The sequence below is a fragment of the Sodiomyces alcalophilus genome (assembly GCF_042370955.1).
Source record: "Sodiomyces alcalophilus JCM 7366 unplaced genomic scaffold ACRALscaffold_5, whole genome shotgun sequence".
Classification (NCBI taxonomy): Eukaryota; Fungi; Ascomycota; class Sordariomycetes; order Glomerellales; family Plectosphaerellaceae; genus Sodiomyces; species Sodiomyces alcalophilus.
The window spans coordinates 776,642-803,762 of NW_027263536.1; the positions used below are offsets into that span (position 1 = coordinate 776,642).

The 27,121-nt window shown below is 55.5% G+C and overlaps 9 protein-coding genes across 9 annotated transcripts; 7 read left to right on the top strand and 2 right to left on the bottom strand.

Annotated features, from left to right (window-relative positions):
- Positions 1–436: 436 nt before the first annotated feature.
- On the bottom strand, positions 437–1,924 carry ACRALDRAFT_2107939 (uncharacterized protein; the record flags this gene model as incomplete). Its single annotated transcript, XM_071023354.1, has 2 exons — positions 437–1,131; positions 1,177–1,924. The coding sequence occupies 2 exons, from the start codon at positions 1,922–1,924 to the stop codon at positions 437–439; spliced, it is 1,443 nt and encodes a 480-aa protein (XP_070873982.1).
- Positions 1,925–2,365: 441 nt separating this feature from the next.
- ACRALDRAFT_1077132 (glycosyltransferase family 90 protein) lies at positions 2,366–5,807 on the top strand. The gene is made up of 5 exons (XM_071018601.1): positions 2,366–2,501; positions 2,563–2,618; positions 2,705–2,809; positions 2,868–3,025; positions 3,079–5,807. Exons 1-5 carry the CDS (start codon positions 2,464–2,466, stop codon positions 5,641–5,643), a joined length of 2,922 nt encoding a protein of 973 aa, XP_070873983.1. The 5' UTR covers positions 2,366–2,463; the 3' UTR covers positions 5,644–5,807.
- An 821-nt stretch (positions 5,808–6,628) lies between these two features.
- ACRALDRAFT_2042784 (uncharacterized protein) lies at positions 6,629–7,725 on the top strand (the record flags this gene model as incomplete). Its single annotated transcript, XM_071021286.1, has 3 exons — positions 6,629–6,886; positions 6,963–7,271; positions 7,339–7,725. The coding sequence occupies 3 exons, from the start codon at positions 6,629–6,631 to the stop codon at positions 7,723–7,725; spliced, it is 954 nt and encodes a 317-aa protein (XP_070873984.1).
- A 495-nt stretch (positions 7,726–8,220) lies between these two features.
- On the bottom strand, positions 8,221–13,106 carry ACRALDRAFT_1051440 (uncharacterized protein; the record flags this gene model as incomplete). Its single annotated transcript, XM_071015690.1, has 3 exons — positions 8,221–9,242; positions 9,699–10,434; positions 10,503–13,106. The coding sequence occupies 3 exons, from the start codon at positions 13,104–13,106 to the stop codon at positions 8,221–8,223; spliced, it is 4,362 nt and encodes a 1,453-aa protein (XP_070873985.1).
- Positions 13,107–14,284: 1,178 nt separating this feature from the next.
- On the top strand, positions 14,285–16,288 carry ACRALDRAFT_2137685 (uncharacterized protein). The gene is made up of 5 exons (XM_071024135.1): positions 14,285–14,391; positions 14,455–14,529; positions 14,593–14,669; positions 14,759–15,891; positions 15,957–16,288. Exons 1-5 carry the CDS (start codon positions 14,355–14,357, stop codon positions 16,066–16,068), a joined length of 1,434 nt encoding a protein of 477 aa, XP_070873986.1. The 5' UTR covers positions 14,285–14,354; the 3' UTR covers positions 16,069–16,288.
- Positions 16,289–16,667: 379 nt separating this feature from the next.
- On the top strand, positions 16,668–19,542 carry ACRALDRAFT_2035632 (uncharacterized protein). The gene is made up of 5 exons (XM_071020780.1): positions 16,668–16,999; positions 17,060–17,199; positions 17,389–17,445; positions 17,608–18,684; positions 18,751–19,542. The coding sequence occupies exons 1-5, from the start codon at positions 16,911–16,913 to the stop codon at positions 19,047–19,049; spliced, it is 1,662 nt and encodes a 553-aa protein (XP_070873987.1). The 5' UTR covers positions 16,668–16,910; the 3' UTR covers positions 19,050–19,542.
- A 61-nt stretch (positions 19,543–19,603) lies between these two features.
- ACRALDRAFT_1043673 (uncharacterized protein) lies at positions 19,604–20,953 on the top strand. The gene is made up of 2 exons (XM_071015318.1): positions 19,604–20,382; positions 20,471–20,953. Exons 1-2 carry the CDS (start codon positions 19,774–19,776, stop codon positions 20,753–20,755), a joined length of 894 nt encoding a protein of 297 aa, XP_070873988.1. The 5' UTR covers positions 19,604–19,773; the 3' UTR covers positions 20,756–20,953.
- Positions 20,832–21,343, top strand: ACRALDRAFT_211637 (uncharacterized protein; the record flags this gene model as incomplete). The annotated part of the gene is made up of 5 exons (XM_071023747.1): positions 20,832–20,883; positions 20,927–20,956; positions 21,008–21,077; positions 21,208–21,235; positions 21,287–21,343. The coding sequence occupies 5 exons, from the start codon at positions 20,832–20,834 to the stop codon at positions 21,341–21,343; spliced, it is 237 nt and encodes a 78-aa protein (XP_070873989.1).
- Positions 21,267–22,065, top strand: ACRALDRAFT_2059743 (uncharacterized protein). Its single transcript, XM_071021897.1, has one exon. The coding sequence runs from the start codon at positions 21,723–21,725 to the stop codon at positions 22,014–22,016; it is 294 nt and encodes a 97-aa protein (XP_070873990.1). The 5' UTR covers positions 21,267–21,722; the 3' UTR covers positions 22,017–22,065.
- The last annotated feature ends 5,056 nt before the right edge of the window (positions 22,066–27,121 follow it).

A 27,121-nucleotide genomic window follows, 5' to 3' on the forward strand; every position in this document is an offset into this window, starting at 1 on the left:
GGTTTTATTTTTCCTTCTTGTTCTTTTGTGAGCGGCCCGAGGGACTTGGACTTGACGAACGAGATGACCACGGCCGACCGCTGTCTTCTTTTTCTCGCATTTTTCTTTTCTCTTTTCTTTCGGCGCGAGAGGGCGGCAAGGCGCTGTGTTGTCGTCTGGCGCCATGGCTCCCTTCTCTCTTCATCGACCACAAGGCTTCAAGTCCCGTCTTTGGTTCAGTCGACGATGTGATGAGAAGTGGTGTAGGGTATTGATTGGCGACCCAGTCCTAGAATTTATGGCATCTGCGAGAGGGGTGTGAGATAAACGCGGGCGACGGGGGCTGGCTGGGACTTGTCGTCTTTGAGTAGAATGCCTTGTCTTTTTTTTTTTGTTATAAAACCTCAAGCGTATCTTTCCTGTCACCTGGCCGTCTCGGAAGACAAAATTACGTCCATCACCCCTCGTCATCCTTAACCAGGACCTTCCGCCTCCGCAAGAGCTCCGCAAGGGGCACATCGTCGTCTTCCCGCTCCGTGCTTTGGGTAGGGTAGGCGCCGTCTTGTGGCCGCTGCTGGTCATGGTCGTCCATCTCCATCTCCACCTCCGTCTCCTCGTCGACGCCGTAGTCGCGCAGCGTTTCGCCGTCCGAGTTTGCCCACCCTGCCCTACCACCCCTTGTCTTTTTGCCACGGCCACTTCTCGGGTACCCTTCTCCCGCCTCTTCCAGCTCGGCAATGAGCGTCGACCGGTTCCCCTGCCATCTCCGCAGGTCGGCTTCCTGTCGGCGGCGGAAGGCGGCAACTCGGTCCTCGGTGCTCGAGTATGCCGGCAGGGCGGGTTCGTCCCGGGTGGGACCATCCCTGGCGGGCCATCGTCTGCGCATCTTCTCCGGGTCGGGCGGCGGCCACATGCCCTCCCGCCGGTTGAAGCCGTTCTCCTCCCACTCCCATCCGACGCCTTTCCCTTCGGTAGGGGCGATGACGGGGGTCCTTGCCCAGGGTAAAAACCAAGCCAGGACGTTCCGCGTGCCCATCCCCTGGCTCAGGTTCTCGAAGAAGCCGAGGTCGTAGGGGAACTCGACGCGCTCAAGCGGACCGCTTCCATGGTCGTCTTCGTCGTCTTCGTCGTCGTCTTCTTCTTCCTCGTTGTCTCCCCACCACCGGTCCTCCCCGCGTCTGCGCCGGCCATGTCGACGGAGCAACTCCTCATGCCGCTCCATCTCCCATCCTTCAATGGTGGTGGTGTTGAAGAGCCAGCCGCGGGCGGTGGAGGCAAGCAGAAGACCGAGGGCAAGAGCTGTGAAGAAGGTCACGCCGCCGAGGACGGACAGGTGGACCAGGGAGGCGAGGGACGGCCCGAGGTAGGAAGGGAGGTGGCGGACGCGCCAGAGGGCGGCGAAGCGGGTGAAGAGCAGGCGGGCGAGGTACCAAAGGCCGAGGTTGGTGTAGAGGAGAAAGCGGACAAAGTGCGGGAAGGTGGTGAGGGAGACGCAGTTGGTGGTCCAGGGGCAGTGGTGGTCCATCCGGGGGATGCAGCGGGCGCAGGTGCGGCAGTGGTGTGCGCGCGGGGGTTTCGGGGCGTTGCACTTGCGGCACCACCTTGCGTAGTGGTTCGGGTTGGCGTTGATTCCCCTGCTCACTTCCTGCCGGCGTTTCTCTTGCCCATCGTCATCACGGCCATCGGTGGCGGGCTCTTCTTGGCCGGTTCGAGAAGGGAAGACGTAGCGACCTGGGTCTACGGTGCAGGTCTTGTAGTAGGTGTACCAGATGCAGAGCAACAAGGTGTTGAAGATGATGGACTCGCGGGTGGAAAGGGGACCGGGTTTCAAGTCGTCTGCTGTGTGAAAGAGGTATTGAGAGGTGTAGCCCAGGAAGAAAATGAGAAGACTGACGGCCGGGATGGCGAGCTTGTCGATATAGGGGGCATCGCCAAAGCCGGCCATGCCTAGCTATGGCTCTCTGTGTAGTAAGGCTAGAGACGCTATGGAGGTGTTTGCCAGTCATCCAGGGACCCCGGGGAGATGTCGTCGGGGTGTGTAGAAAGACCAAGGCCGGAATGGAGATCATGGGAGACGGGCTGATGGTCGAGTCGGGAGTTGAAGTGATGTAATGGGGAGGATTGTGCGGCGACGCGTGATAAGATACGAGAAGAAGGGGGACGCGTTGAGTGGCCCAGGGTTGTGGCTGAGTTGCTTACATAATATAACCAGCCCCATTTTCCTTCCATCTTGTTCACCTCCGTCGAACCTCCCTCCCTTTCCCACCCCTTCTCATCACCAAGTCGCTACTTTTTGAACCTCATCCGACTCTCCATTCCTCTACAGATTCGGACCCCTTCAATGGCATCCAGGGGACCCCTCCAAGGCGCCCGATTTTCTCGTTTTCCCGTATAGTCTCTGCAGCTGGGGATTGCAGCTTCCTCGATGAGGCCCTCGGAGCCATCACAGCTTCTTATGCCCCTTGGCCAAGTCTCCAAGTTCCCATGGCCCAGCATGCACGCATACAATCCACAGCTCTCTGGTCCGTCTTATTGCTGGTATCGTCTCTCAGCTATGACTACAAGAAGCTAACTGGATCCAAGTGCTGTGATATCCTTCATATGGATCTCTACTACCTTGGAGACGCATACCCTGAACCGTGAGACTATTTATAATCATACCAGAGGATTCATGGTTTCTCCTTTCTTCTGTACTGACTTTGTTTCTCCCTTCTTCTCCACACAGAGTGGCCTCGCCTTTCATCCTTTCTTATTCTGCTTCTCTCTGCCGGGTTGTCATGGATCGTTAGCTACCTTTCACCCTGGCTTCCCGGGTCGAATGGCAGATTTAGTGAGTCCCTCTGCGCTCTCCTCTCAGCACCCTATACTGACGGGATGGCGGATGCAAGACGAAAAATCACCCTTGCTATCGGATGAATCGCCCCCAAGTGTACCTAAAAGACCACGACGTTACTTTGTTCCGGTAGTCGTGCTCTGTATTGTCGTCCGTTTGGAGCTGTTCCATCAGGTTGCGGCGAAGATCCAGTGCTCTACGCCGGGAGTCGAGGTAAGCTTTGTCGTGTCCCCCGTCTCAAAGATACAGGGCTAAATGCATCATAGTCGTTCTTGTGCACGCTCATAGTTTTCTACGACGTCTTTTTCGGCCGCAAATACGAACCCCCCACTGCCCCCTGGGAGCCCGAAGACCCCTGGCGCAGTTTGACGGCCGAGCTGCTGGATTGGTTCAAGGGAGCGCGTCTGCTCCTGGTGGGTAGCGTGCTTCTTCTCAACATCGGCACGTACCTGGCGGCCAGTCAGAAGGTTCACTCCACCTACGTATGCTCGCCTCTCTTTGACAGTCGCGCATTGGTCTTTCTCATGCAACTGCTCGGCTTGGTCCTTGATGCGGCCATCGCCATTCTGCTCTGGCGAATCCTCGCCTTCACAAAGACAACCAGGGCTCGCCTGCGCACGATAAGCGGTATCCAATTCTCTGCCGCCATCTTCGTGTGGTTTGTTTACTTGCTGCTCCGACTCGGGCATACCCGGATTTTGCCCTCGGGTTTCCGGGGGTTGGGTTGGCTGTACGTGTTTGACATTGCAATCGACAGCTTCGCCTTCTCCGTGCTCGTCATCTCCACCAGCCTTCTCATATCTGAGATTGGGCCCCTGGGACCACTCGGTATCATCACTTTTACCGCCGGCTTCTTGACCTCTTTTCGCTCTTTGTCCTGGCTGGCCGAGTGGCAGGGAACGTCCAAGCTCGCAGCCATATTACCCCTGTACGCCATCCTCATCGGGTTCGCCGTCTTCCTGTACACTTACAACATGCGTACCGTGGTTTTTATCCGGCGCGTTTTCTTGCTGGTGGTCCTCTTGGCCGTTCTCATAGGGACGACGGCCTACACCCTTCTCACCAACCAGGTCTACAGCCGACATCCGCTGGACGACATCATCTACCACTCCCGGGTCGAGGCCAACCGGTGGTCCACACGCGCTTCCATTAGCAACAGCCTGCGCGTCGCAGTGGAGGAGTACCGTGAACGAAATCACGGCCGCGATCCTCCGCCCAACTTTGACAAGTGGTTTGAATTTGCCAGGTCGCGGAAATCGCCAATTATAGACCACTTTCAGCAGATTGGAAACGACATCCTCCCTTTCTGGGGCCCAAATCCGGAAGCCATCAGACAGTCACTGCAGACCGTTTTGGCGGAGGAACCTGGCATAGCATGGGTGAGGGTAGCAGGGGGAAAGGTGTCGCACGATTACGAAGCTCAGGACGACAACCGACAATCACTGGACAATCTGGTTCAGATGATCGAGAGCTTTGCCGAGCACCTGCGGGACATGGAGATTCCCATCAACCTTGGCGACGGTCCGCGGGTGCTGACCCCCTGGGTCGACTTGTATCGGCAAGGAGGCCCTAGCACGGGCATCGACATGGCCTTCAACTTTCGTCGCTCCGAGACTGCAAATCTGACCTCGGATGGTTCCGTGTCCCGGGACACGTCTCAAGGAGATGCAGCTGGATATAATCAAGGCGACGCAGAAGCGTATGCTGTCCCCCAGGCCTTCTTAACACCGGCAGTGTTCCGGGAAATGGAGGCGCAGACATGCCCGGCGGGCTCCAGCGGCCGGACCCTTCGACATTGGAATGTGCGAGATGTATGCTTCCCATGCGCGAGCGGTCATTCTAAAGGCCAGTTTGTCGTCGACTGGGACGGGTCTTTAGAGCGTTGCGGTCAGCCCGACATGTCCCGGCTTCACGGCTTCTACCTGTCATACAAGGAGCTGTCTCCGTTCCAGTCGCTAGTGCCGGTATTCAGCAAGCACAAGGCGAGTGGGTTCAACGATATTGTGATTCCATGGCCAGATGCAATCGAGGACGAACCCGACTCCAACCTTGACTTCCGCACTCGTAGAGACAGACTATACTGGCGGGGTGAGCTAGGGATGGGTGACCTAACAGGCGACGAGATACTCCGAGGCGGCCACAAACAACGACTCCTCCATCTCCTGAGTAACACAACGTCCTCCGACGAGATGATCATGATGCTGCCCAGGACGGCGGGGATGCCCGGAGGAACAAGTGGGGTGCGGAAGACGACATTTTCATACGAAAAGATCCGCACGTCCGAGGCAAACGAGCTGCTCCCCTTTGATGTAGGCGTCTCGTCATACGCCTCGTGCCAGGGGGAACGGTGCGCCGCGGAGGCAGCGGTGGCGGCGGCAGAATTTGGGACGAAAGAGGCGGGCAAGGACGCCCAGGAAGCATTGCGGCACCGATACGTGCTGCTACTGGACGAGGCCCTGGGCCCGCCGCAGCAGGTTCTCCGGACGTTGCGGTCGTCGAGCGTGCCGTTCTTGGCGAGCGTCTTTCGGACGTGGTATACCGAGCGGCTGGTGCCGTGGGTGCACTTTGTGCCGGTGGACGTGCGGTTCCAGGGCCTGCACAGCACGCTGGCGTACTTTACCGGTCTCAAGGGGCGAGTGGGCGGCCGGGACGAGTACTACGAAGGGAACCGGGGGAATGCCAAGTCGATTGCGCTCGAGGGACGGACGTGGGCGCGCAAGGCCCTGCGGCGGGAGGATATGGAGGTGTACCTATTCCGACTGCTGCTGGAATGGGGGCGGGTCATCGATGCCGATAGGGATACCATCGGGTTCAAGTTGGAGGGGCGGTGATTTCAGATATTGTATTGGCATGGCGGAGCATTGATTGTACTTGTGTCATACACGGGATAGACGGGGCGGGTATCATCTGTAATGTTGTAAGATGCTGTTGTCTGTGGTGTCTTGCATCAACCGTTGCGTTGAGCGTTGAAGCGTTGAAGTGACAGGTAATTAATTACTGAGTAAGGGTCATTGAATCATGGACGGATGTATAACGTATGGAATAATGTACACACTGTGATATCCGCACAGTCCCTGTCCGTCGCCCATGTGTCGGGGCTTTTTCAGCTTTGTTTCAGCTCTGCATTAGCGGGGAAATACTCCCCTGCTGAAGGTCTCGGCTTTGGGGAGGTGAGACCGAGGGAGGGGAGAATTTGTGCAGGTATGTACCTACGATGCCATACGTTGTACCTACTGAGTCCAGTAAAGTATCTCGACTGGGCAGATAAAGGCAAGAAGCTCTAATAAACGCTTTCCTCGCGACGTTTGACAAGTCGAGGAACATCATCTTGTACTTGACCCTAGCCGTTCTGTCGTGAAAACCTCGTTGTAGAGTACATGTACGCATTGTGTACCTGTCTGTCGACGGCCCCGTACTCTCAGACATTACCCCGCCCCCGCTTTCAGGGCTGCCATCAAGTGTACTTCGTACTTCGTAGGTGCTCCAGTCGCCCTTTCCAACCTCCTCTACCCCTCCTTCCCCGACCGAAAAAGGGGACAACATCACCCATCAACAAGTACAGCTACGTACCTACCTAAGCCGCCTTACTCACCACCATCGACATCTCCTTCAGACTCCGCTCAGTGTCCTCACCATTGACCTGCTCCTCGTCATTCATTCCGTCCACTACCTTACCCGCTTCACTCGCCCGCCAAGTGATTCGATCCAAGCTCCCAGGGAATACACGAAAGCACAGCAAGAAGCACATCTCCCCTCTCGGCTTCACCCACCACTTCACCTACTCCCAACCTCATCCGCCGACTCGCATCGCCCGCCATGGTCGACCGTCCTAACAAGCCTTCGGCCTTGGTCTCGACGCCGGGCCTCCCTCCCCAGGCTCAGGTCACCATCTCCCACAACAACTCGCGCGTCTCGGCCGTCCTCCCCACCGGCGAAAGCATCGAAGTGCTCCTCCACGGCGCCACCGTCATCAGCTGGAAGGACTCGACCGGCGAAGAACGACTTTGGCTCAGCGAGGCGTCCGTCCTCGACGGCAGCAAGGCCGTTCGCGGCGGCATCCCTCTCGTTTTCCCCGTACGTTTCGTCCCCTTCCTTTCATATCCCTCTACTACAGCCAAGGAACAACAAGCTGAACGGACACTACCCCCAGGTCTTTGGCACCGCCCCCGACCGCCCAGCCGTAGCCCAGCTGCCCCAGCACGGCCTCGCCCGCATAACCCGATGGGAGTTCCTCGGCAAGTCTACGTCCGAAGCTGCCTCCGACAGCGTCAAGCTCGATTTTGGCCTCTCCTCCGAAAACCTCGACGACAATCTCAAGAGCCAATGGAACCACAAGTTTGGCATCATTTACAGCGTCACCCTCGAGCGCAACTCTCTTTCCACCTCTCTTGTCATCACCAACGAGGGCGATGAGCCCTTTGAGTTCCAGACTCTAATGCATACATATCTACGCGTCAAGGTAGCTCCCTCCACCCTTGTCAAAGGAAAAGAACAGTATTGACTTCTTTGTTCGTCACTCCGAATAGGACATCACTTCCCTCCAAATCAAGAACCTCGAGAACTCTCCCTACGTCGACAAGGTCGACAACTTGACATCCAAGACCCAAGACGGTCCCGTCACCATCTCATCAGAAACAGACAGGGTCTACACCCCCGCCGGCGGGCCCAAGGTCCCCATCGTCGTGGCCGACGCTTCTGGTCAAGCCGTTTACAGCGTCGTCCGAGACAACCTAGACGATGTCGTCATTTGGAACCCCCACGAAGCCAAGGCCAACTCCATGGCCGACTTCGCTCCCAAGGACGGCTGGCGCAACATGATCTGCGTCGAGGCCGGCGCCGTCAACGGATGGCAGCGCCTAGACGCCGGCGACGCTTTCCAAGCCGCTCAGGTCATCACCCCCGGCCCTTTGTAGAGCCCGGCTCGCTTCAAGATTGTAGGGACGGGGATTGAAACTCTCATACGAGTGCGCGAATAAGCATTCATCATACCTTGCTCCATTTCGGACCTAACCTAAACCATCCAATCTGCTATGACTATAAAGCGGTGTCATTCCTCAAACCAAAAAAGAAAAGAAAAAACAAAGCAAGAAGAATAATGTCTCATGAACATGTTGTGAATGAACCTCCCAACGCCTTTCATCATGGTATATAATACATGCTATGCTCCCGTACGCCGGCCGATCAATGATGCGATGCTCCCATGTCCTCCATAACTCCACTTCGCCTGGTCCATGTGCTTTCTATGCGTATTTCAATAGAGCGGCATAGTGTGTTTGATCATATAATATATGCAAAAGAACTTTGTGCGAATGTCATAGTGTGTCGTGTCGTCCTGCGGCCGGATTTTTGCATGTCTTCGGTTTTCTCCCACTGCAAATCGGGGGCAAAACATTCCAAGAAGAGCCCCTTCAGCTCCGTCCTCTTCTCTCAGCTTCGTAAAGCTCGCGCTTGATATCCATGAGGACATCCTCCATCTTGTGTACCTCGTCGCGGGACAAGGCCGCCGACTGCAGCTGGGCCAGGATGCCCGAAAGAGAAGTGAGCATGGGAATGTCGTCCTGGGTCGCCGGCGTCGAGGGCTTCTCAGCCGTGGCCGGCGTGATTGCGTTGATGGCTTCCTCGCCGGCTCCGTGGGACGCTTGGGCCTGACCATGGGGCAAGTCGGCCGTGTCCATCTCCACGTCCACCGATGGTCCGGCGGTGGGCTCGGCGACCTCCGCTTGCTGCGACTGCGAGCGGCCGGCGGCCTGTTGCTCCGCCACGAGCTGCGACTCCAATTCTGTATCCGTGTCCTTCTCCTCGCTGGATTTCCGGCGCTTGGCGCTGCGCGTCGTCGGCGTCGACGCTCCTTCGGCCGACCCGATGTCGCGTTGCGAAGAAGAAGAAGAGCGGGCGTCCGTCATGGCTGATGACTGGCTGTCGTGAACCTGCTCCGCGTCTTCGGTAGGGGTGGTGGCGGCAGACTTGCGCTTCTTGCGATGCGATTCAGGCTTGGACGAGATTCTCCTTCGTTTCTTCCTCTCCGATTTCTCGCGCGAGGGCGACTCCGCTGGTTCAGGGGCCGGTGGCGGCGCCATGGCGGGCGATCGCGACTTGCGGGACCGCAGCTTTTCGCCGCGTGTCTTCTCGTCGGGTGTTGCTACGGTAATGCAATCGAGCACCGTTCCGTTCTTCTCGGCTGGTCGTTCGGGTGATATGGGGGGATGTTGGCTCAGGGGAAGCGGGCAGCTACGAGAATCCAACTCGACGATGAGCCTCAGCATGCTGCGTTCATCACCGTCACTCATGACGAACGACGCTTCTCCGTTCTGGCTACCCTGCTGGCCTGCCGTCTGAACAGCAGAATGCGAGCGGATGGGTGATGACGGCCGGGGGCTGGTCAATGCGTCGACAAAATCCTCCGCTTCTGATCTGAGTTCCTCTTGAGGGGCTTCAACATGGCCGGGCGGCGGCGTCGCTGGGGTCTCATGGATCTTCGGAACAGATGTATGCGCCGCAGGGACATGCTCAGAAGGAGCACTGGAGGGTACGACCTCCATCCGGAAAGAGTCGTCAACCGCAGACACCGACTCTTGGGAAGTTCGTTTCGACCCGTCTTGGTCTTCGTTGTCGATTGAGATATCGCCAGGTTGTATATCGGCAGCATCGGCATGGCCGAGGATAGGAGAGGCAGAAGCGGGCGACGAACTAAGAGGCCAGTCATCGTGAATCTCTCCACGGCTGCTCGACCGGGACTGGATCTCCGGTAGGAGAGGGAAGGGTCGGGGCTCCGGGGGGGAAGAAGGCGGATCCGTCATGTCATGGTCGTCCATGTCAATGGCCAGAGGCTGGTGAAAACGACGAGGCGTGGGAGTCGAATTGACGACGTAATCCTCATAGTCTGTACGCCTCTCAGGAGTCCCCTCCTTATTTTTCTCCCCAGGCGCATGTTCTCCGTTCGCGGCTGATGACCTGAGAGACCGGCGGCGGCCCGACTGCCTCGATGACGGTCTTGCGCTGGATCTCAGTTCTGTAAAGAGAGCCGCCGTATCCTTTTGCCTTTCCCGGACCTCCTTCTGCCGCTCGGTAAGTACCTGCGACTCTTGGTTGTCGATAGATGCTGGCGATTCGATGGCGACGAAGTGCAACTGCGAGTCGTCATGCCTCGGCCGGCTCGTCGGGGTGCTACGGGCCGTCCCGCGGGTCCTCTTCTTTGGCGTACCGTCAAGCTGACGTTTCGCGGGAAACGACAAACTGACAGCGGGAGACGGAGAGCGCCGAGACGCGAGAGAAAGAGGCGCCCTACTTCGAAGCGAGTAGGAGTTGAGGCTGGCCACTCCAAGATCGTCCTGTGAGTCCACAAAGGAGCGAGGAGGAACATCGGACGGGGCCTTCGCTGTTCCCAGGCCGGGAAGAACAAGGTCGACAAGCGTCTGAGACGAGAGCAGGACTGCCTTGAGCTGTTTGGGATACTGCAAGTCGGTTGTGTTTTCGAAAACGCGATTCCAGGTTTCGGCCGTCATGTTGACAATCTGCCTGTGCCCGCTCTCAAAGGCGGCACAGAGCAGCTGCTCGTAATTCTCCAACTGAGGCTTCTCGCCCTCCAGGATGATTGCGCACGCGGCGGCCCAAATCGTCTTGACCTAGAGACACCCATCAGTTAGCACAACGAATTTCATCAAAACCAGTAAGCTGCAAAGGTAATACTCACAGCTTCAGCGCGCGTGGCGTCGCGGCGACCGCTTAAGATGCCCCGCTTGTCTTGGATCCAGGCCGATATGCCGCTCTCAAGATTCTTAATCGATTTGGGAACGAGCTGCGGATTGCATCGGGAAAGGAACCTGGCAATCTCGCTGAACAACGGAGTCGCAGACTTGCCGACGTCATCACTTTGGTCAAGCTCATACAGACGAAGGAGAATGTCGTTGATGAGCTTGTAGAGGTGGTCGTACGGATCAAAGGATGCAGTCCTCGAGCCCGTCACTGCTGTCCCCCACAAGCGGCGCCGGGCAGCCTCCAAGACATGACGGTCCTGCGGGTGAGTGGCTGTCGAGAGCAGTTCCGTGGCGACCTGAAGCAATCTTGTCGATACGACCGTTGGCTGTTCGGCTGGAAGTGCGTCCCTGATCATCTTGGCAATCGGTTCGGTCACCCCAATCGCGCGGCCGGGCTCACCAACCTCGTCAACGGCACGGCTGGCAAGAGCCGCATGAAGCGAAAGCCAATGCTCCAGGGGAAGATTCGGGGTCTCCTTCCATCCTCGCTCGAGCAACCTGATGACAGCACGATATTCATGGCCGAGGACCGTATCCCCGCTGGAACTAGTCGTCTGGGCGCTGAATTGCGATGCGCTCATACCAGCAATCAGGTTCTCGGATGCAAAAACCCAAGGCCCGTACGGGTGACTAGACACAGGCGGAGTCCAGTTGGGAACTGTCTGGAGCATTTCCATGGCCAGGTCGGACCGCGCTTTGGCGGACCTTTGTGCTGCAAAGAAGGGAGAGAAGACAGACCGGATGAAATCGAGATAATCATCGTCATCCGGAATACCAGGAGGGAGTCGTAGGAGCAGACCGAAAAGGTGCTGTAGCGGCGTTCGAACATCGCCCAGGTTCTTCCCTGGCCTGTGAGACGGGGTCGCCACGGGGGCGAAGTGGCTCAACCTGCCGAGAGAGATCATCTTCTCGGTCCAGGGTAGAAGGCCGAGGGCCTCGACGGCCGTTAGGATCAGGTCTTGTGTGCTACGCAGGAACTGACGAGCCTTCTCCGGGCCCTCCGCCGTCTCCGGCGTGCCCGTCTGCCACTGCTTTAGGAGAAAGTTGAGCATCTCGGAGATGAATGTTGCGGTGTCAACGGAAACTTTGATCTCCTTGGATGCAGCAAGCACCACAGACTTGACCAGGGTCAGCCAGAGAGTGTGGGTGAGGCTCGTCTTGTCGGACAAATCGCAGAATTGCGTCTCGAGGATGGGGCTTATGACGTGGAAGACCCTTGACGCATTGCGCCGGATCCATTTGGGGTCAATGGCGGGTAGTTCTTCTGGCTTGGCCACGGGGCTCTCTCTGATCCGTTCGTCTTTCCAAATCCTAGGGGTCGAAGAATCCAGCAGGCTGGTCAGGATGCATGTCGCGCGCTGGAGGTGCTCGGCCACGGCCTCTGGCCCCTTCTTAGAGGGTACGAGAGATCCCGTGAGCGGTTTCACGCTGATGTCCCAGTAGGCGTCAAAATGGGCCGAGTTGGTGCTGGGCTTGAAGGCGTAGTAGTACAGGTTGCAAAGGCCGCCGAGGACGACTTCGCGCTTCTGGTCCGGAATATTCGGCTTGCTCAGCTGACTAGCGAGCGGCGTGTAAAGGGTCGAGAACCTCTTGTTGAAACTCGGCTCGTCCAGGTTGGTGGTGTAAACGAAGCGATTCCAGGCGAAATTGGCCTCCTTGTTACACTGCGTGTCGCTCGAGTTGAAGCAGATCTGGAGCAGATGGAGCCAGCGATTTGAGAAGCGCCAACGGTCGAGAGGCCGTCGGAGCAATAGGACGACGACGCTCCATATCCTGGGGACGACTGCCTTCTCAGGACTCTTGGCCATCTTGTAGAGCTGGTCATGGTACCACTCGATGTACGTCATCTCCTCGATAGACGTCTCCAAGAGTTCCATGACTTTGCGTGATAGCACCTTCTCCTTGCCGAAGATGAAAGCGGCATCGGATCCGAGCCGGATAGCGGAGTCCCGGATATCCCTCACGTTGCTCAGCATGTCGGTGAAGACATCATTCAGCCAATCGGTGTGCGTGGACATGTGCGGTCTCGCCTGTGTCATCAGGCGACGGTAGATCCTCAAGCGGCCGACGACGGTGCTTTTGCCCCGTAGAGGACCGTCCATGTCATGTAGTGCATTGACGAGCCTCCGAACCCTGTCGGACGTAATGGCCCTCGGAGAGAAGTCCTGGATAGCCACGATGTGCATCAAACGTCGAGTCACGTCTTTCGGGGTCGATTGTTCCTCGAGTGACCGAATGAAGTGATCCAGTATGAATATGCCAAAGTCGCTGGGTATTGTGGATGCGATGGCGGGGAAGAAGAGGAAGGTGTCGAGGAGCGCCAGGGCTTTGTTGATCAGGGTGGTGTCGAGGGCGCCGGTGGGGTTTTTGGCGACGATATCGCGTTGGATGAACTGGACGAAGAGCCCCATCTTGCCCTGAAGAGCGATGCGGTCTGGGAGGTTGTTGGACGCCCGCAGCGCCCGCACGATCATGGTATAGGCGTCGAGCTTTGAGTCTCGGTCGGCCCCGGCCAGCTGCTTGACGGTCGATTCGAGCATGTCCGATATACTGACAGGTTGTAACGGTTCATTGCTATCCGGTCGTAGGGACGAGTCTAGGTGTCTTGGTGAGGCCGAGGGTTTGAGGATGCCCTTCACGGGCTTCGGTTGCGATGCGGACGGAGGGGACGATCTCTTAGATCGCCGGGCTTCCGAGTAAGAAGGTGCGTCCTTGTACTCGGCCCTGGCAGAGAAGCCAACTCGTTTCCCTGTCCTGCTGGTGCTTAGGTTCCCGGAGTTGACGGTAGAGGAGTTGGGGGTGTGGACGTTCGGTGGCGTATTCAGGCTGCGGTTCACGGCCAGAGTCGTGGTGGTCGGTCGGGACAGGATAGACTTTGCATTGACGAGAGGTTCCGGTTTATGGTGTGCTTCCCGCGGTGGCGTAGGGGGGCGAGCCGGTAGGGACTGGAAAAGAGTCGGGGCAAGGTCGGTCGAGCCCATGATTGTAGGTAGTGAGGACGGTGGTGGGAGGGGGAGGAAGGGGAACGACGATGGCGTTCGCCTGGACGCCAGTGTAGCTCACGGTCAGGCTGCCTGGCACATGAGGTGCTCCGTGGTGTTGAGAATCGACCGCGAAAGAAAAATTGGGATTGAGAGAGGTTTTCAGGTAACACAGACGCCAACAGACGTGTAAGTCTTGGTGATAGAGGAAGAAAAAGGAGGAGCTAGTATAGGTAGGTGGAGGCCAGTCTAGAAGGAGGACTTGAAGAAATGTGTTCAGCTACGCCTTAGGCAGAGAGTTATGCAGTAACGTAGGTAGGTACATAGGAAATATATTCAGATGGGTCCTGGATGCTTTAAACGCGGCCACGGGTTCACGTCCAAGACGCGATTCCAACACGCGAAAGTCATTAACGGAGTGGCCCGTGCATACCGTGCAGAATTGACAGGGGGTTATCGAGCTTCCCCGGTGGCTGGGGAGGAACAGCTACTTTGTATGGTCATTGGGCCTTTTACTCTGTGCTGATAGTGCGAAGTCCGCCGTTTCCAGCAACTTACACTGTACCGAACGTCAAGCCACGACGGGTGGGATCTAAATTAGCCACATAACCCCTCCCCGAAATCGAGACCCCACACCGAGGTACAGCGTATGTACTCCGTATTGGTACTGCGGTCTTAGAAAGCGTGGTTCGGTTCTCATGGCTTAGCATCAAGAACCCAGGCCAGTGGACCAGTACAATATATACTGAGTAAGAAGACGGACCTGTATCTCCTCTTATTACATTTGAATTTCGGCTCGAAGACGCCATGACAACAGTAATAGCCGCTGGGGCGTCCGGCCCAGGCAAGTCACAATGAGTATTTTGTATTGCCTTAATCGGTCAGTTGACTGACAGTATATGTGCAGCGAAACTCCGAGCTGTTACCCAGTTGATGGAAAAGGTCCAAAGCGGCCTCGAGAACCAAACTGTGTCTCAAACAGGTGAGTGTTCATTCTCCCACACGTCGTCTCTGGCAAGCACCCCGCGAGTAACGGCAGATTTAGAACTTGAGGCTTCTCTAGAGCAACTAAAGCTCTACGGAAGAGACCCTAAAGATGCAGACCCTATTTTTACCCAAGATGTGAGTTCTACTTTGATCGGCCGTCCCGGGTCGTTCCGTCTGTCAGACATCAAACTTGGGACATGGCGTAAGGTGTTGACTCGATCCAGGGTATCAAATCTCTAGCAAGACTCGCATTTGAAAGCCGGTCAAGGACGGTTGCGCGGGGCGCCCTGCGCGTGCTCGCCAACTCTATGCTCTTGAAGCCCAACACGCGGCAAATAGTGGTTGACCTTGCGTTCCCTGGGATAGCATGCAAGCAGTTGTGTGAGGAGGGTCCCAAGGACTGGGATGATTCGTTCCTCCTAGCGAGAGTACTTCTCCTGGTCACTTACGCCCAACTGGACCTCTCTACCGTGATAGAAGAGAATGATATGGCCGGTGCGATTGCGGCGAACTTGAACCGCCACGTTGAAGTCATGGACAAACGCGAATCATCCGAACCAGCACATCCGATGCAGGACATGGCTCTGAACGAAACCCTGCGGCTTCTCTTCAACGTCACGCACCTCTCCCCCACACAGGCGTCTTTATTCACCTCATCGGTTCCACACATTGTTTCTCTGCTCTGGAAGCAAGAGATTCCCTCGAATAGGCCCCTGGATCCTCCCTTCTCTCCTTTGATCAACGCACTGCTCAACCTGGACCTACGGGCTGAGCAAGTTCGACCGTCTCTCTTCCCCGACTCTCCCAACAAAGCACCTGCTCGCGTTGCAGAAAGGTTGATTCGGCTCCTCGAGCTGTCTCTCGAGACAAAGGAATATACGGAGACGTACCTGGAGCAGAATCTACCGCCACTCATCGGCGTCCTGCAGGCGCTGCATTCGGCGGCAAACGACGAGGTGAAGAAGCATCTGCGGACTCGGCTCCTTCCACAAGAGGAAGACCGGAAGGAAGTCCTAGGCCGCGGTGCATCGCTCGGCTCCAAGCTCCTGCGGAACTCGAACAGCCCCATGACGCCCCAGCTAGGAGAGGTAATATCCAACCTCTTGTTCGAGTTTTCCGACAAGGACGCGACCAAGTTTGTGGACAATGTCGGGTTCGGCTACGCCTCGGGCTTCCTGGCGAAGCACAACATTGCTACGCCGGAGAACGTCGCCAGCACGTCCAACAGCACCACAAGCAGGCCTGTCAACCCCGTCACGGGCCAGTTCCTTGATGAAGAATCGACCCCAGATATGCCGCCGATGACGGAAGAAGAAAAGCTCAGGGAGGCCGAAAGGCTGTTTGTACTTTTCGAGAGGTAAGTCGGGCCCCCAGTGGTACGGTACGGTATAATGGGGTCGTGAAGCTAACTGTCGGCTTTAGGCTGAAGCAAACTGGGATTATGGACGTCCAGAACCCGGTGGAACAGGCTATGCGATCTGGTCGCTTCCACGAACTGGGCGAGGATCGGGTGACGGAAGTTGATTCAGACTAGGCAATACCATAGCTGTGTTGGAACCAATTGACCACAACTGGTGTCTTGTATCAACCTTGGATTTCGGTGCTGTGTGGAGGGATGCCCTCACTCTGTATTCAGGAATTTCATCTCAAGGCCATCAGTGTCTATACATGGGCCGTCACCATGAAGATAGAAAAAACCGTTTATGAATGAGTAATATCAACCGCAAGTAGCCAAGTAGCGCAGACTGCCTATGTCATGAACATGAAATATCACCGTGTGTATTTATCGCGGTCGTTAAAATGCCTACGAAGTACTTTGTACGAAGTGGGTGGAATAATTGCTAGGCAGGTCGACGGATTCTTCCTACACGTAAAATCGCCGAGGTTGTCGTAAAGTGGCGCCACTGATAAGATAAGGGGGGCAAAAAAAACGGGGGGCTGGGAAGCTTGAACGTGACGTTATAGGGTACCTAGGTACTTCTATGGACAGTCCTCATTTAATTTCCAACAAGGATCAGGCATCTACCCCAGAACTAGGCCACCCTCTTAATAATTCTCTTAACAAGAACCGGACACTGTCGCGTAATCAGTTTTTTTTTGTTTTGATCCCTTTTTATCTCGACGCGGGTCCCCCCCAGGATAAGCTATCCAGAAAATATCCTGACGAATCGATTTATGCGATTCCCCCATCAGCAGCTAAGGGACATTTCGACGAATTGGCCTTCCAACCTGCCACCAACAACCATCCAGGTATCGCGAAAAAGAACAGCTTCTACTTTTTGAATGTGCGCAACGCGTTCTCCTTCCTGCTGCAACTCATTGTTGTGATCGCCAACAAAGCCAGCATCTAGCAGTCTCGTCATAAGGCGTCGCGCCATGTCGTACCAGGCCGTGTTCATCGGTCGCGAGGTCGAAACGAGCAAGGAGGAGCTCATAATGCGACCGTCTTCACCCACAACAAGCCCGTGAGCATTCTTTGCGCTCCATCACAGCTTTGTTCATCAATCATTAACCATCAATCACAGTATCCTTGGTGATATCAGCATGGGTCAGGACCAGACTGAGAATGACTTGGATTCTTTCCCTCTCGTCACGTCAGATTTGTTTGGTCTCGGGGCAAGCGGTGCCGCCGAGTCTCTGACTGCAGGCCCTAACGGCAGAGAAGGTAGGAACTCACTTTACTTAGTCGCCAGGCCGCCAGGCGGAGACCTTTTTTCTTTTTTTTCTCTCTTTAACAAAGCTGCACCTTGCCGTGATTCATTCCTTTATCCTTTACTTCCTTCCTTCCCTCCAATTCCACAAGAGAGGAAAAAAACAAAGTACGAATTTTCACTCTAACTAGTTGTATGTGCAGAGCAGCAATACTATCAGATTAGTCCTAGGCCTGAAGCCAATCATTTGGATGACATTGGTCGTTCAGAGGACATTCGTCGTTTAGAGGAGCTTCGCCGCTCAGAGGACCTCGGCCGCTCAGAGGACCTTAGTCGCTCAGAGGACATTCGTCGTCTAGAGGAGCTCCGCCGCGCAGAAGACCTTCGTCGCCCAGAGGAGCTTCGCCGCTCAGAGGATTTTGGTCGTGCAGAGGACATTCGTCGCCTAGAGGAGCTTCGCCGCGCAGAGGACCTCCGCCGCTCAGAGGACCTTAGTCGCTCAGAGGACATTCGTCGCCTAGAGGAGCTTCGCCGCGCAGAGGACCTTCGTCGCCCAGAGGAGCTTCGCCGCTCAGAGGATTTCGATCGTTCAGAGGACATTCGTCGTTCAGAGGACCTTCGCCAATCAAGGGACCTCGATTACTCAGAGGACCTCGGTCGCTCAGAAGACTTTGATCGCTCAGAAGATATTCGCCGCTCAGAGGACTATCGCCGCTCCGAGGACTATCGTCGTTCGGAGGACCGTCGTCGTTCAGAAGATTTCGATCGCTCTGACGACCTTCGTCGCTCGGAGGACTACCGCCGCCCAGAAGATTTCGATCGCTCTGACGACCTTCGCCGTTCGGAAGACCGCCGTCGCTCAGAGGACTATCGTCGAGAGGACCGCCGTCACTCTGACGATTTTGATCGCTCTGAAGACCTTCGTCGCTCAGAGGACATTCGCCCATCAGAGGACCTCGGAGAGGACCTTCGCCACTTAGAGGACGTTCGTTCATCAGAGAACCGTGCTCCTTCAGAGGATCTTGGTCGCCCAGAGGACATCCGGCCAGCAGAAGACCTTGGTGAAGACCTCGCTGACTCAGAGGCGCGTCGCCCTTCAAAGGACCTCGACCATCCGGAGGACGATCACTCAGCCGAACTAGACCAGAGTGTCTCCATGGACGAATCTACGCTCAGCATCGTCGACGCCGCCGCCGAGGAAAGCCCAATTCCCGAACCCCCCAAGAAGAGAGGTCCAGGTCGTCCACCGAAGGCTGCATCCAAGATGGAAGCAGCTCCCGTTGAGCAGCCAGAGTCGGCTCCCAAGAGACGCGGCCGCCCTCCCGTCGAGCAGCCAGAACCGGCTCCCAAGAGACGCGGTCGCCCCCCCAAAAATGCCGCCGCTGCTCCTTCGGCGCCTGAGCAACCCGCTCCCAAGAAACGCGGTCGCCCTCCCAAGTCCGCTAAAGCTGCGGAAGACGAGGCTCCAGCCAAAAGGCGTCGCACCGACAAGGCTACCGGTTCGTACCCCCTCATTCTCAGGTCACTTAGCTCACGCACAACGAGAACTGACACGTATTTACTAGGACCAGGCCGTCGAAACCTGAGAGGCTCCCTCTCATCCGCCCAACCTCCGACGAATACCAAGGCCAAGACAAAGGCACAGACGAAACCCGCTCCGGCTTCGGGCAAGGAATGGGAAGTCGAGGCCGTTTTGGACTCGTACATCGACCGCGACGATGGTGTTCACTACTATCTCGTCAAGTGGAAGGGCTACAAGTCCTCGGACAATACTTGGGAGCCACGCAAGAATTTGACTAATTGCGATGAGCTTGTCGCCGCTTTCGATAAGTCCCAGAAGAAACGCCGACGATCCGCGAAATGATTTTTTCTTCCTCCTTCCCGACAGATTTCTCGCAAAGGCATATTTGGGATCGAGGTGCAATTTTCTTTTTTTGCACTCGGCAACTTCTCATGTCTACGGGGTGTGGCTGGACTTTGGAGGGGGACTATATTGGAACAAAGAGGCACTGGGAGGCACTGGATTCCTTGGGGGTGGTGTTCTAGGGTCATATCGGAGTCGACGAGGTTGCGTTTGGACAGTTTTCTGAGGCTTTTTGGTCTTTGCCCCATGTCCTCTTGTTTTTTTGATTTTCTTGTTTTTCTTTTTTGTTTTCCTTTTTTTTTTCGAGCAGCACGGGAGGGAAGGAACGCGAGACGGGTTGACGCGACGCGAGGGTGGAACCACTTGGAGAGAGTGGAGGCAACTTTGTACTCGGTAATTCAGGCGTCATCGGTTTCTTTGCACCACACTGTAGCTCTCAACACAAAAATATCCGATTGGCCAGAGTTTTTCCCTCCATTGCGGTGACGTGACCTCAACTTTTTTTTATTGTCCTTTTATTTTATTTTATTCCATTTTCCATTTTCCCCATTGGCGAAGCCATTTGAAAATCGACACGACATCTTTGAGTTTCCGACAAATCTTCGCAGTCCCTCATTTCCTATCAGCGGATTCAAGCTAGTTGAGCCAAAGCAGGCGTGCAAGAAAGCAAAGAACGGAAAAAGACAAGAAAAAGAAGGGGAAAAAAAAAAGGAAAAAGGCAACCATGGACGCCCTCCAAAATGCGCTCCGTCCGCTCCTCAAACCCATCACCAACAACCTCCCCGCTCCCGTCGACGACCTGGCCCTCTCCCTCCTCGGCAAGGAATGCCACGCCTCGCTCGTCCGGGACATCACATTAACCGATGAAGCCTGCCTCAAGCTCGCCGTCTCCAAGGCGCTGGGCCTCGGCATCGTCGGCGCCGCCAGCGTCGTCAAGGTGCCGCAGATCGCCAAGCTCGTCGCCTCGGGCTCGGGCGCCGGCCTCTCCGTCCTCTCCTACGTCATCGAGACCGTCGCCTACGCCGTCTCCCTCGCCTACAGCGCCCGCAGCGGCTTCCCCTTTAGCACCTACGGCGAGACCGCCCTCATCGCCGCACAGAACGTCATCATCACCGTCCTCGTCCTCGGCTTCGACGGCCGCCGCGTCCTGGCCACCGCCTTTGTCGGCGCCCTCGCTTTCGCCGCCACCGCCCTCTTCTCCGACGAACTCGTCGGCATGGATACCTTGGCTCTCCTGCAGGCTGGTGCCGGCGCCCTCGGCGTCGCGAGCAAGGTGCCCCAGATTGTCGCCATTTGGCGGGAGGGCGGAACCGGCCAGCTGAGTGCCTTTGCCGTATGTGTGCCCTTTTGTTTTTGGTCTTCGACTTCTTTTTATTTTATTTCATTTCCTTGATTGTGCTAACGTTCCAACTTGCGCCTAGGTCTTCAACTACCTCCTCGGCTCCCTCACCCGCATCTTCACCACCATCCAGGAAGTCGACGACAAGCTTGTCCTGTACGGCTACATCGCAGGCTTTGTCCTCAACGCGATCCTCGCCGCGCAGATGCTCTACTACTGGAATGCGCCCGCGACCAAGACCAAGGAGCAGCGCCAGGAGAAACCCTCTTCCTACGCCGATGCTGTCAAGACAGCTTCCTCGACGAGCGTATCGCCGTCGCCTTCGCCACGGGCCAGGAAGGGCCCGTCGACTCGGCGGCGTGGCTGAGAAGGCAATTGTAGTAGCATGCTGAACTAATGGGGTCAGATGAAACTGAAGAAAAAGAAAAAGAAAAAAAAGGCACATGGGCATTACCTGTTCCCTCGAAGCGGCCCGCATATTCGCTAGGTACATAGGTCCAGCAATATTCTCTAATCATTACCATGCATCCAAATGTAGGAATCGCCAAAGGCAATTCGGGCGCCGTCTGTTGGCTAGGTAGGTATGAATTTCTGTGTGAACCAATCCCTTCTCACCAAGTCCTCACATGCCCCGTAAGTCCTTCAGACCTTTGCTACACCAACGTCACATTAACATGCATCTTGACCTTGTCTGCCCAAGTTCCCTTTATTTATTGTTCTTTTATTCTTCTTTATTTCCCAACTTCTGATGTTTTTGGGGGTTTTGGGTTTCAGATACGGTACGTAACCATCTATACAAACAGACCTCCTTCGTCAAAGTCCCGAAATGGACCAAGTCCCCGAAATTGTCTCTTTTTTTCTCTTTTTTTTGTGGAAATGTCGTACATGTATCTTACAGCGCAACAGATTGAGATCCCGCGTGTCCAGCTTCGATAGCTTGGGAACCCAACAATAGAGCCCAGCATCATGGAAGAAAGAAACCGTGGTTCCAACGTGGAAGGAGCTCACGACTGGTGCTGGACATAGACCACAACCAGCATGATGGTCATCATAAGGTAGATGGAGCCCTCTGCCACAAGCTGTATGCGCACCCATTCCAAATGATGAGGAGCAAGACCGTGGACCTCGCCATGAGTCCACCAAGAAATGGCAGAATCCAACTTTCCAAACAGGACAGCAATGCCAAAGAAGGGAAGCGGGATGTTGACTAAGAGAGTCAGCAGGAAGAAGAGGGTTCGCCGGTACCTGGCCGCGTCCGACAGTGTGGCAACAGAGCGTGTGCCTCGGTGGCGGTACCGAGCAGCAATGGCCCCAAGCTCGGAGTCTGTATCTTCATGATATCTGCGAACGGTACTGCGCGTGTTCAGACGGGGTCTGGAGATGGAAGAGCGGCCGCGTTGAGTACTGTCAGAGCTGCGTCCGCTGTCGACCCTCAAGTTATGAGCAACCAGGCGCTGCTCGCTACAGCTCAGAAAAGGATTCCGGCCATATCCTTCCTGCACGGCGTGGGAACGCTCTGGGAGGTAAGCTGTAAAGTGTCAGCACGTTCCGCCTTCTATAGTGAGCTATATTGTACGGCCGCTTACTCGGACGAGGCCGGGGAAGTGCCTGCTGGGACTGCGGCGTAGGTACCAGGGTCGATCCCGAAGGGGTATAGTATAGACCTCCATGATTGTGCGAAGGGGTCGGTGGGCTCGGCAAGTCCGACGTGTTCTGCCGAAGCCGAGGGGTCATGGGATGGTATGACACGGAGCTGCCGGACTCGGTCTGATCTTCCAGCCCACTGGCCCGTCTGTGGGCCTGAATCCGTGCAGCCTCCTGGAGCGGCAGCAGAGTAAAAGGCAAACCAGGATACTTCTTCGATAAGCGGTCGGATTCGGCAGCCAGCCGCTCATCTTCCATCTTCTCCGCCAGGGGCGAAGACCATGAATCTCCCATGGTCCAAGAACTAGGGCTTGCATAACCTGGGACTTTGCTTTGCTCGTCGGCTGTCTTATGCTTGTTCTTTTCCTCGTGCTTTGGCATCGGCCGCAACTCCATCTCTTCACTGTCATTACGGGCTTTGCCGTGCTTGCTGCCATCAAGGAAGCCTCCGACTTGTGAAATGCCAAGGCCATGAACTTCACTGCGCACAAAGCCATCTGGCGGGAGCATGTTAACTACAGCGTACTTTTGGATAAGGAGACTTCACGCGCGCTGTATAGCTCGTCGCGCGCGAGAACATACCTTGAGGGAAAGTGTCCCCAGCCCGGGACGGCTGCGGTTGGCAGGCAGCAGCAGCTTCCCTGAACTCATTGCAGTCACCTGGTTGAGAATATGCGAGTGTCTCCCGCCAAGCGGCATCCAGCTCATCAAAGTTCAGACGCGTGGGACTATTGCCTGGCTTCCGGTGGTTGGAAGGAGGGAAGATATTGTCGGAATAGTTAGCAATGCTACTCCCGCTAATCACTCTTCCCACGGGTCTGCTAGAGCCGGCAGAAGCTTTGGCAGAAACATTCTGCTCATCGGAGACTGTTACCCAGTCGTTGCCTGATTCAGTGGCAGCTGGGGCTCCGGCAGTCCCACCTGCGAGCTTGGTGTTGAAGAAGGGCGCTGGCAGTTGTGAAGGCGTGGCTGTGTCATCTTTCCGTTCTACTTGACTCCAGGGCTGATGCTCTGGGGCTCTTGCGGAGCTGGTATCGCTCGACGGGGGAGGTGGTGAGGTAGGGATTCTGATACCGTTGTCAGGAGTCTTCCAAGCCGACTGGATTGCCGAGCTCTTATAGAAACGCTCTGCACGTCCACCCTGCTTGCTGTCCCTTTGCTCGACTTCTTTTTGCCTTTTCCTCTCCTCCCGCAGTTGCTCTGCAAACCGCGCTGGATCAAACGAGGGAACAGGCGGGCGAGATGAGGATGTCCCCTCTACGTGCATGACTTGGGCAGACGATGGATAGCTGAGATCAGTGGCATCCCGCAGCGCACGCGACACCTCTTTCTCGGCAGCTGGACGCAAAAAACTATACTTGTAGTCATCTTCAAAGGGGTCTTGCGGTGCGTCAGAAATGGAGTGGTCCGAATCGGTGTCGAAGAAAGCAAATGGGTCGAAGGGCTCTTCCTCTTCCTTCTGAGCTGTGGCAACACCATCATCAGTGGGGGAAGAAACTGTCCGAGCTATTCCCTGATTGCCATTAGCTTCGGTTTCAACAACACTGTTGTCAGGAGAGGGACGGTGGCCAAGATAAACACTCGAGGTCTCAACGTCTGTGGGCAAAGCCAAGTTATCGATATGATACGGTGCCAGCCCGGCCGGATGACTCCAAGCAGGACGATCCCGGCTCTCGGTACTAGCTCCATCCACGGATTGAGCATGGGAAGTCCCTCCCCCTCGTGGTGAATGCGCCAGGTCAGTCCGTGAGTGCCTGATCTCATGCTTCTCGGGGTCGTCATAATGTTGTCGGCCACGCGACTTCAGTTTCGGAGGAACTCGAAGATTCATCCCTGGCCTGGGCATGAACGAGCAAGTATGCCGTTCCTTCAGAGTGAAGGGCAGGGTCTCACCGTCGACTTGATCGTCCAGAAGATGCAGATTGGCAGCCAGCGGGTCGCTAGTTGAAACGGGAGCAGCATTGAGATGCATTTGGTCATCTCCCATCCGGTGTTTATGTCTCGGCGAGCCGTGAGGAACGAACATCACCGGTGAGACCGGCCTTGGGTTTGCCTGATCGCCAGCTTCTTCATCAGGACTTGGAGTGGTGGTGGGACAAGGGGTAGCAGAACGGACGACCTCATCCGAGGGAGCCGTGCTTGTGGCCTCAGATACTTTTTCCGCGGCCTTTGTGATTTTACGGTGTGCCTCGCCAAACGAGACGAAGAGGGATCGATTCGGGGTGATGGATCGATTTCTCTGAAACTATATGTAATCGGTCAGACTTCCCCCATACCGATACTTATAATGTGAAAAGGTCAGTAGGCTTACAGCAGGATGTCCTTGCTTGTCGTCCGAAGACATTGTGGGACAAGTTGAGCAGATCAAATCTGAATAAAGTACTCCTGGACGAAGGGCCGGTGATCTCAAGTTGGGCCTCCGAGTCACTATCTCTCGGTGTATCACACAGCGCCTTGGACGAGGGCGTGACTTGCTGATCTGGTGGTCAAGGGCCCCTATCTTGATGGAAACCGAGACTGCCTGAAGACGAAGCGCGCACACTTGCGGTATTGCTTCAACAAGACAATAAACCCCTGTGCCCTTTGCTCTGCCTCGCGGATGGGTCTAAGATGAGCATGAGATAAACGGATTAGGAGGGAGTGAGGCTAGGTGAAGAGAGAAGTGAGGTGTCGTTGACAGAGAAAGAGGTTACCCAAGGGAAAGTCGGAATAGGATCCAGTGAGGCAAGACGAGAAACACCCTGCACGAAGCTAAGAAAGGTGTATTTTGTGTTCCCGCGTAGGCCACGTCGGCGATGTCTGATCAACGGTGCCGGGGTCTTTGAATCACGCTCAGCATAGCTGTTGTGAATATGGTAACGATAACGAAGAAGAACAAGTTATGAGAACAAACCGGCTGTACTGTAAAGGGAGATTGGGTGATGAGCTAGAAGAAGGGATTGACGCGAAGGTGAAGAAAAAAGGAGGCAGAGAAAGAATACGAGAAGGGGTAGAAAGCCCAGATGTATCAAAGGCAAGAAGGAGTACAGGTAGGAATGAATTTGTGATGCCCTAGTTGCAAACCCTCCTTCCCAGTACCAATCCGGATCTGATTCGAAATTGAAGTTTACTCGTCTGGGAAGGAGCAGTTTCCGGAGCTGGTTCCGGGGACGTGCCTGCCTCTCCTGTTCTTGGAATTCTGGGGAAACCCGGGGAAGTATGACCGAGACTACACGGTGAGCGATCTAGGAAGGTACGGGGTCAGCCTTGGTACATGCCGATATACTGGAACTCTGGAAGGTGTTAACAAGATGTAGGTACCTACCTAACTACGGCCGGGACCTAGGGTATCTGAGTTAGGTACTCTAGTTAAGATTCGGGTCATCAGCCAGATATAGCCCATAAGAGCGGGCAGCTTTTGAACGTGCCCCTGGTTCATCAACATTGGAGACAAACGGACAGCAGACGTCTCCCAAATCGCCTTGGTCACAGGGTCCGGTGAGGTTCCGAGATTCGGCAGGCTTTCCATGATCAATGTACTGGTCATCTCTGCGCATGACACTATCGTCTCCTTGGAGACGAAAACCAACATTGAAGCCGAAGCTGAAGACGGAGTCGAGCCATCACCACCTCACCTCTGCAGTTTCTCGGCTAAAGCATATCTAGGCTATGGAGCACTCTAGCACGTTTGGGGGAATACTCTGACGTGCCAGCTGGCTCTGAAAAGAAAAAGGATTCTTTTCTCACGCCTTGAGCCCCTATCCCCTATCCTCTTGTCTATGATGGAGGACAAGGGCACCCGCAAGTTACGCACAAAACGCAAAGAAGCAAGTGTAGATGAGACAGAATATGCCCATGGCTCTAACTGGGACGTGAAGCACTGTGGCAATCGCAGCTTGCTGCTCGATGGCTTACACGGAGCTCGTGTCCGTCCTGTGTAAAAGACATTAGCATCGTTGTCTGACTAAAGCAGAATTGACCGACGAAGTCGGGCAGTTTACCGGACCGGCCGAGGCAGCCAGTCCCTGACCTCAAAGCCTATGTCATACGTGATAGGGATCCAGGTTATGTCAATGTGAAAGGCATGTCTCCCAGTATGAGGCGTAGGGATACCAGCGAGATCAGGGTTTCGACAGAGTAGGCTATATAATAGGGATAGAGCGGAAGAAATAGAAATAGGTGTCTCATTCAGATAAGAACGCGTCTAATCGTCCTGCATCGATGCAAGCGCAGACGCTGCCCCGCGTGAGTTGCTGAAAGAATCTCCTACACCAACCAGTCACAGCAGGACGACGCGACTTGTGGTGCACATTGGCTTGCTGGCTTGTATCCATTACTGCCTGCCCGCAGGCCTAATCGGTATGTATGGTAACATGTCGTGATTTACACTTTCCTCAAGTTCGTCGCAGTTGAAATGCGAAGAAGAAACGCTGGTATCAACGGTGTGAAGTAGCATGTCAGAAGTATATAGAAGAGGACACGGCGTTGACATGAAGCGCTCTAGGAGAAACGGGGATGAGTCAGCCGTTTTATGATCATCAGAGTCGCCATCTCTTCCAGCCTGGAGCATCGCCAAAAATATTTCACCGGCTCGACTGCTTTGCTGGCGACGCAGGTACCCGAAGGCAATACGTCTATTGGTTATCAAGCTCAAGTCTTCAGTGCCGTCTAGCTGAGCATTGTCGTGTGAATAGAAATCGTTTATTTTTCGCGTTTTCATCGTAGGGATCAAGTCACCCCCATACTCGCTTCGCGCAGACTAGGTGATAGTCGGCCAGCAAGGCGGTCGAAAGATTCCCCGGCGAATAGTGACAGAGACCCTTATTATGCAGCCCACGTCTCACAGCGAAGACGAGGCGAGATGCATCGCTCTGATAACCAGTGGTTCCAATGCAGCGAGCACACTGCATGTCGATATGCATGGAGGGAACAGTGCATCAAGGGATTCCCTGGCTACGAGTTCGAATGCCGGCACATGTTATATGGCCCAAGTGCAATTTGTACAAAAGTCCGCCTCGTCTCCTGGAGAACTGGCTGTTGTGTGTATTCGTAACCACGCCACGAAGTTGTGCCCAGTAAATGCACCCTGCAACGAAAAGCAACGCGACGT

Excerpts from the sequence above, each read along its gene's own strand:
- ACRALDRAFT_1077132 (XM_071018601.1), top strand. The coding sequence starts at position 2,464 with ATGGCCCAGCATGCACGCATACAATCCACAGCTCTCTG. Across the intron at positions 2,619-2,704 it reads GGAGACGCATACCCTGAACC|AGTGGCCTCGCCTTTCATCC; the intron begins GTGAGACTATTT and ends TTCTCCACACAG. Across the intron at positions 2,810-2,867 it reads CGGGTCGAATGGCAGATTTA|ACGAAAAATCACCCTTGCTA; the intron begins GTGAGTCCCTCT and ends GGCGGATGCAAG.
- ACRALDRAFT_2137685 (XM_071024135.1), top strand. The coding sequence starts at position 14,355 with ATGACAACAGTAATAGCCGCTGGGGCGTCCGGCCCAG. Across the intron at positions 14,392-14,454 it reads CGCTGGGGCGTCCGGCCCAG|CGAAACTCCGAGCTGTTACC; the intron begins GCAAGTCACAAT and ends GTATATGTGCAG. Across the intron at positions 14,530-14,592 it reads CCAAACTGTGTCTCAAACAG|AACTTGAGGCTTCTCTAGAG; the intron begins GTGAGTGTTCAT and ends CGGCAGATTTAG.
- ACRALDRAFT_2035632 (XM_071020780.1), top strand. The coding sequence starts at position 16,911 with ATGTCGTACCAGGCCGTGTTCATCGGTCGCGAGGTCGAAACGAGCAAG. Across the intron at positions 17,446-17,607 it reads CAATCATTTGGATGACATTG|GTCGTGCAGAGGACATTCGT; the intron begins GTCGTTCAGAGG and ends CAGAGGATTTTG. Across the intron at positions 18,685-18,750 it reads TCGCACCGACAAGGCTACCG|GACCAGGCCGTCGAAACCTG; the intron begins GTTCGTACCCCC and ends CGTATTTACTAG.
- ACRALDRAFT_1043673 (XM_071015318.1), top strand. The coding sequence starts at position 19,774 with ATGGACGCCCTCCAAAATGCGCTCCGTCCGCTCCTCAAACCCATCACC. Across the intron at positions 20,383-20,470 it reads GCCAGCTGAGTGCCTTTGCC|GTCTTCAACTACCTCCTCGG; the intron begins GTATGTGTGCCC and ends ACTTGCGCCTAG.
- ACRALDRAFT_2059743 (XM_071021897.1), top strand. The coding sequence starts at position 21,723 with ATGATATCTGCGAACGGTACTGCGCGTGTTCAGACGGGGTCTGGAGAT.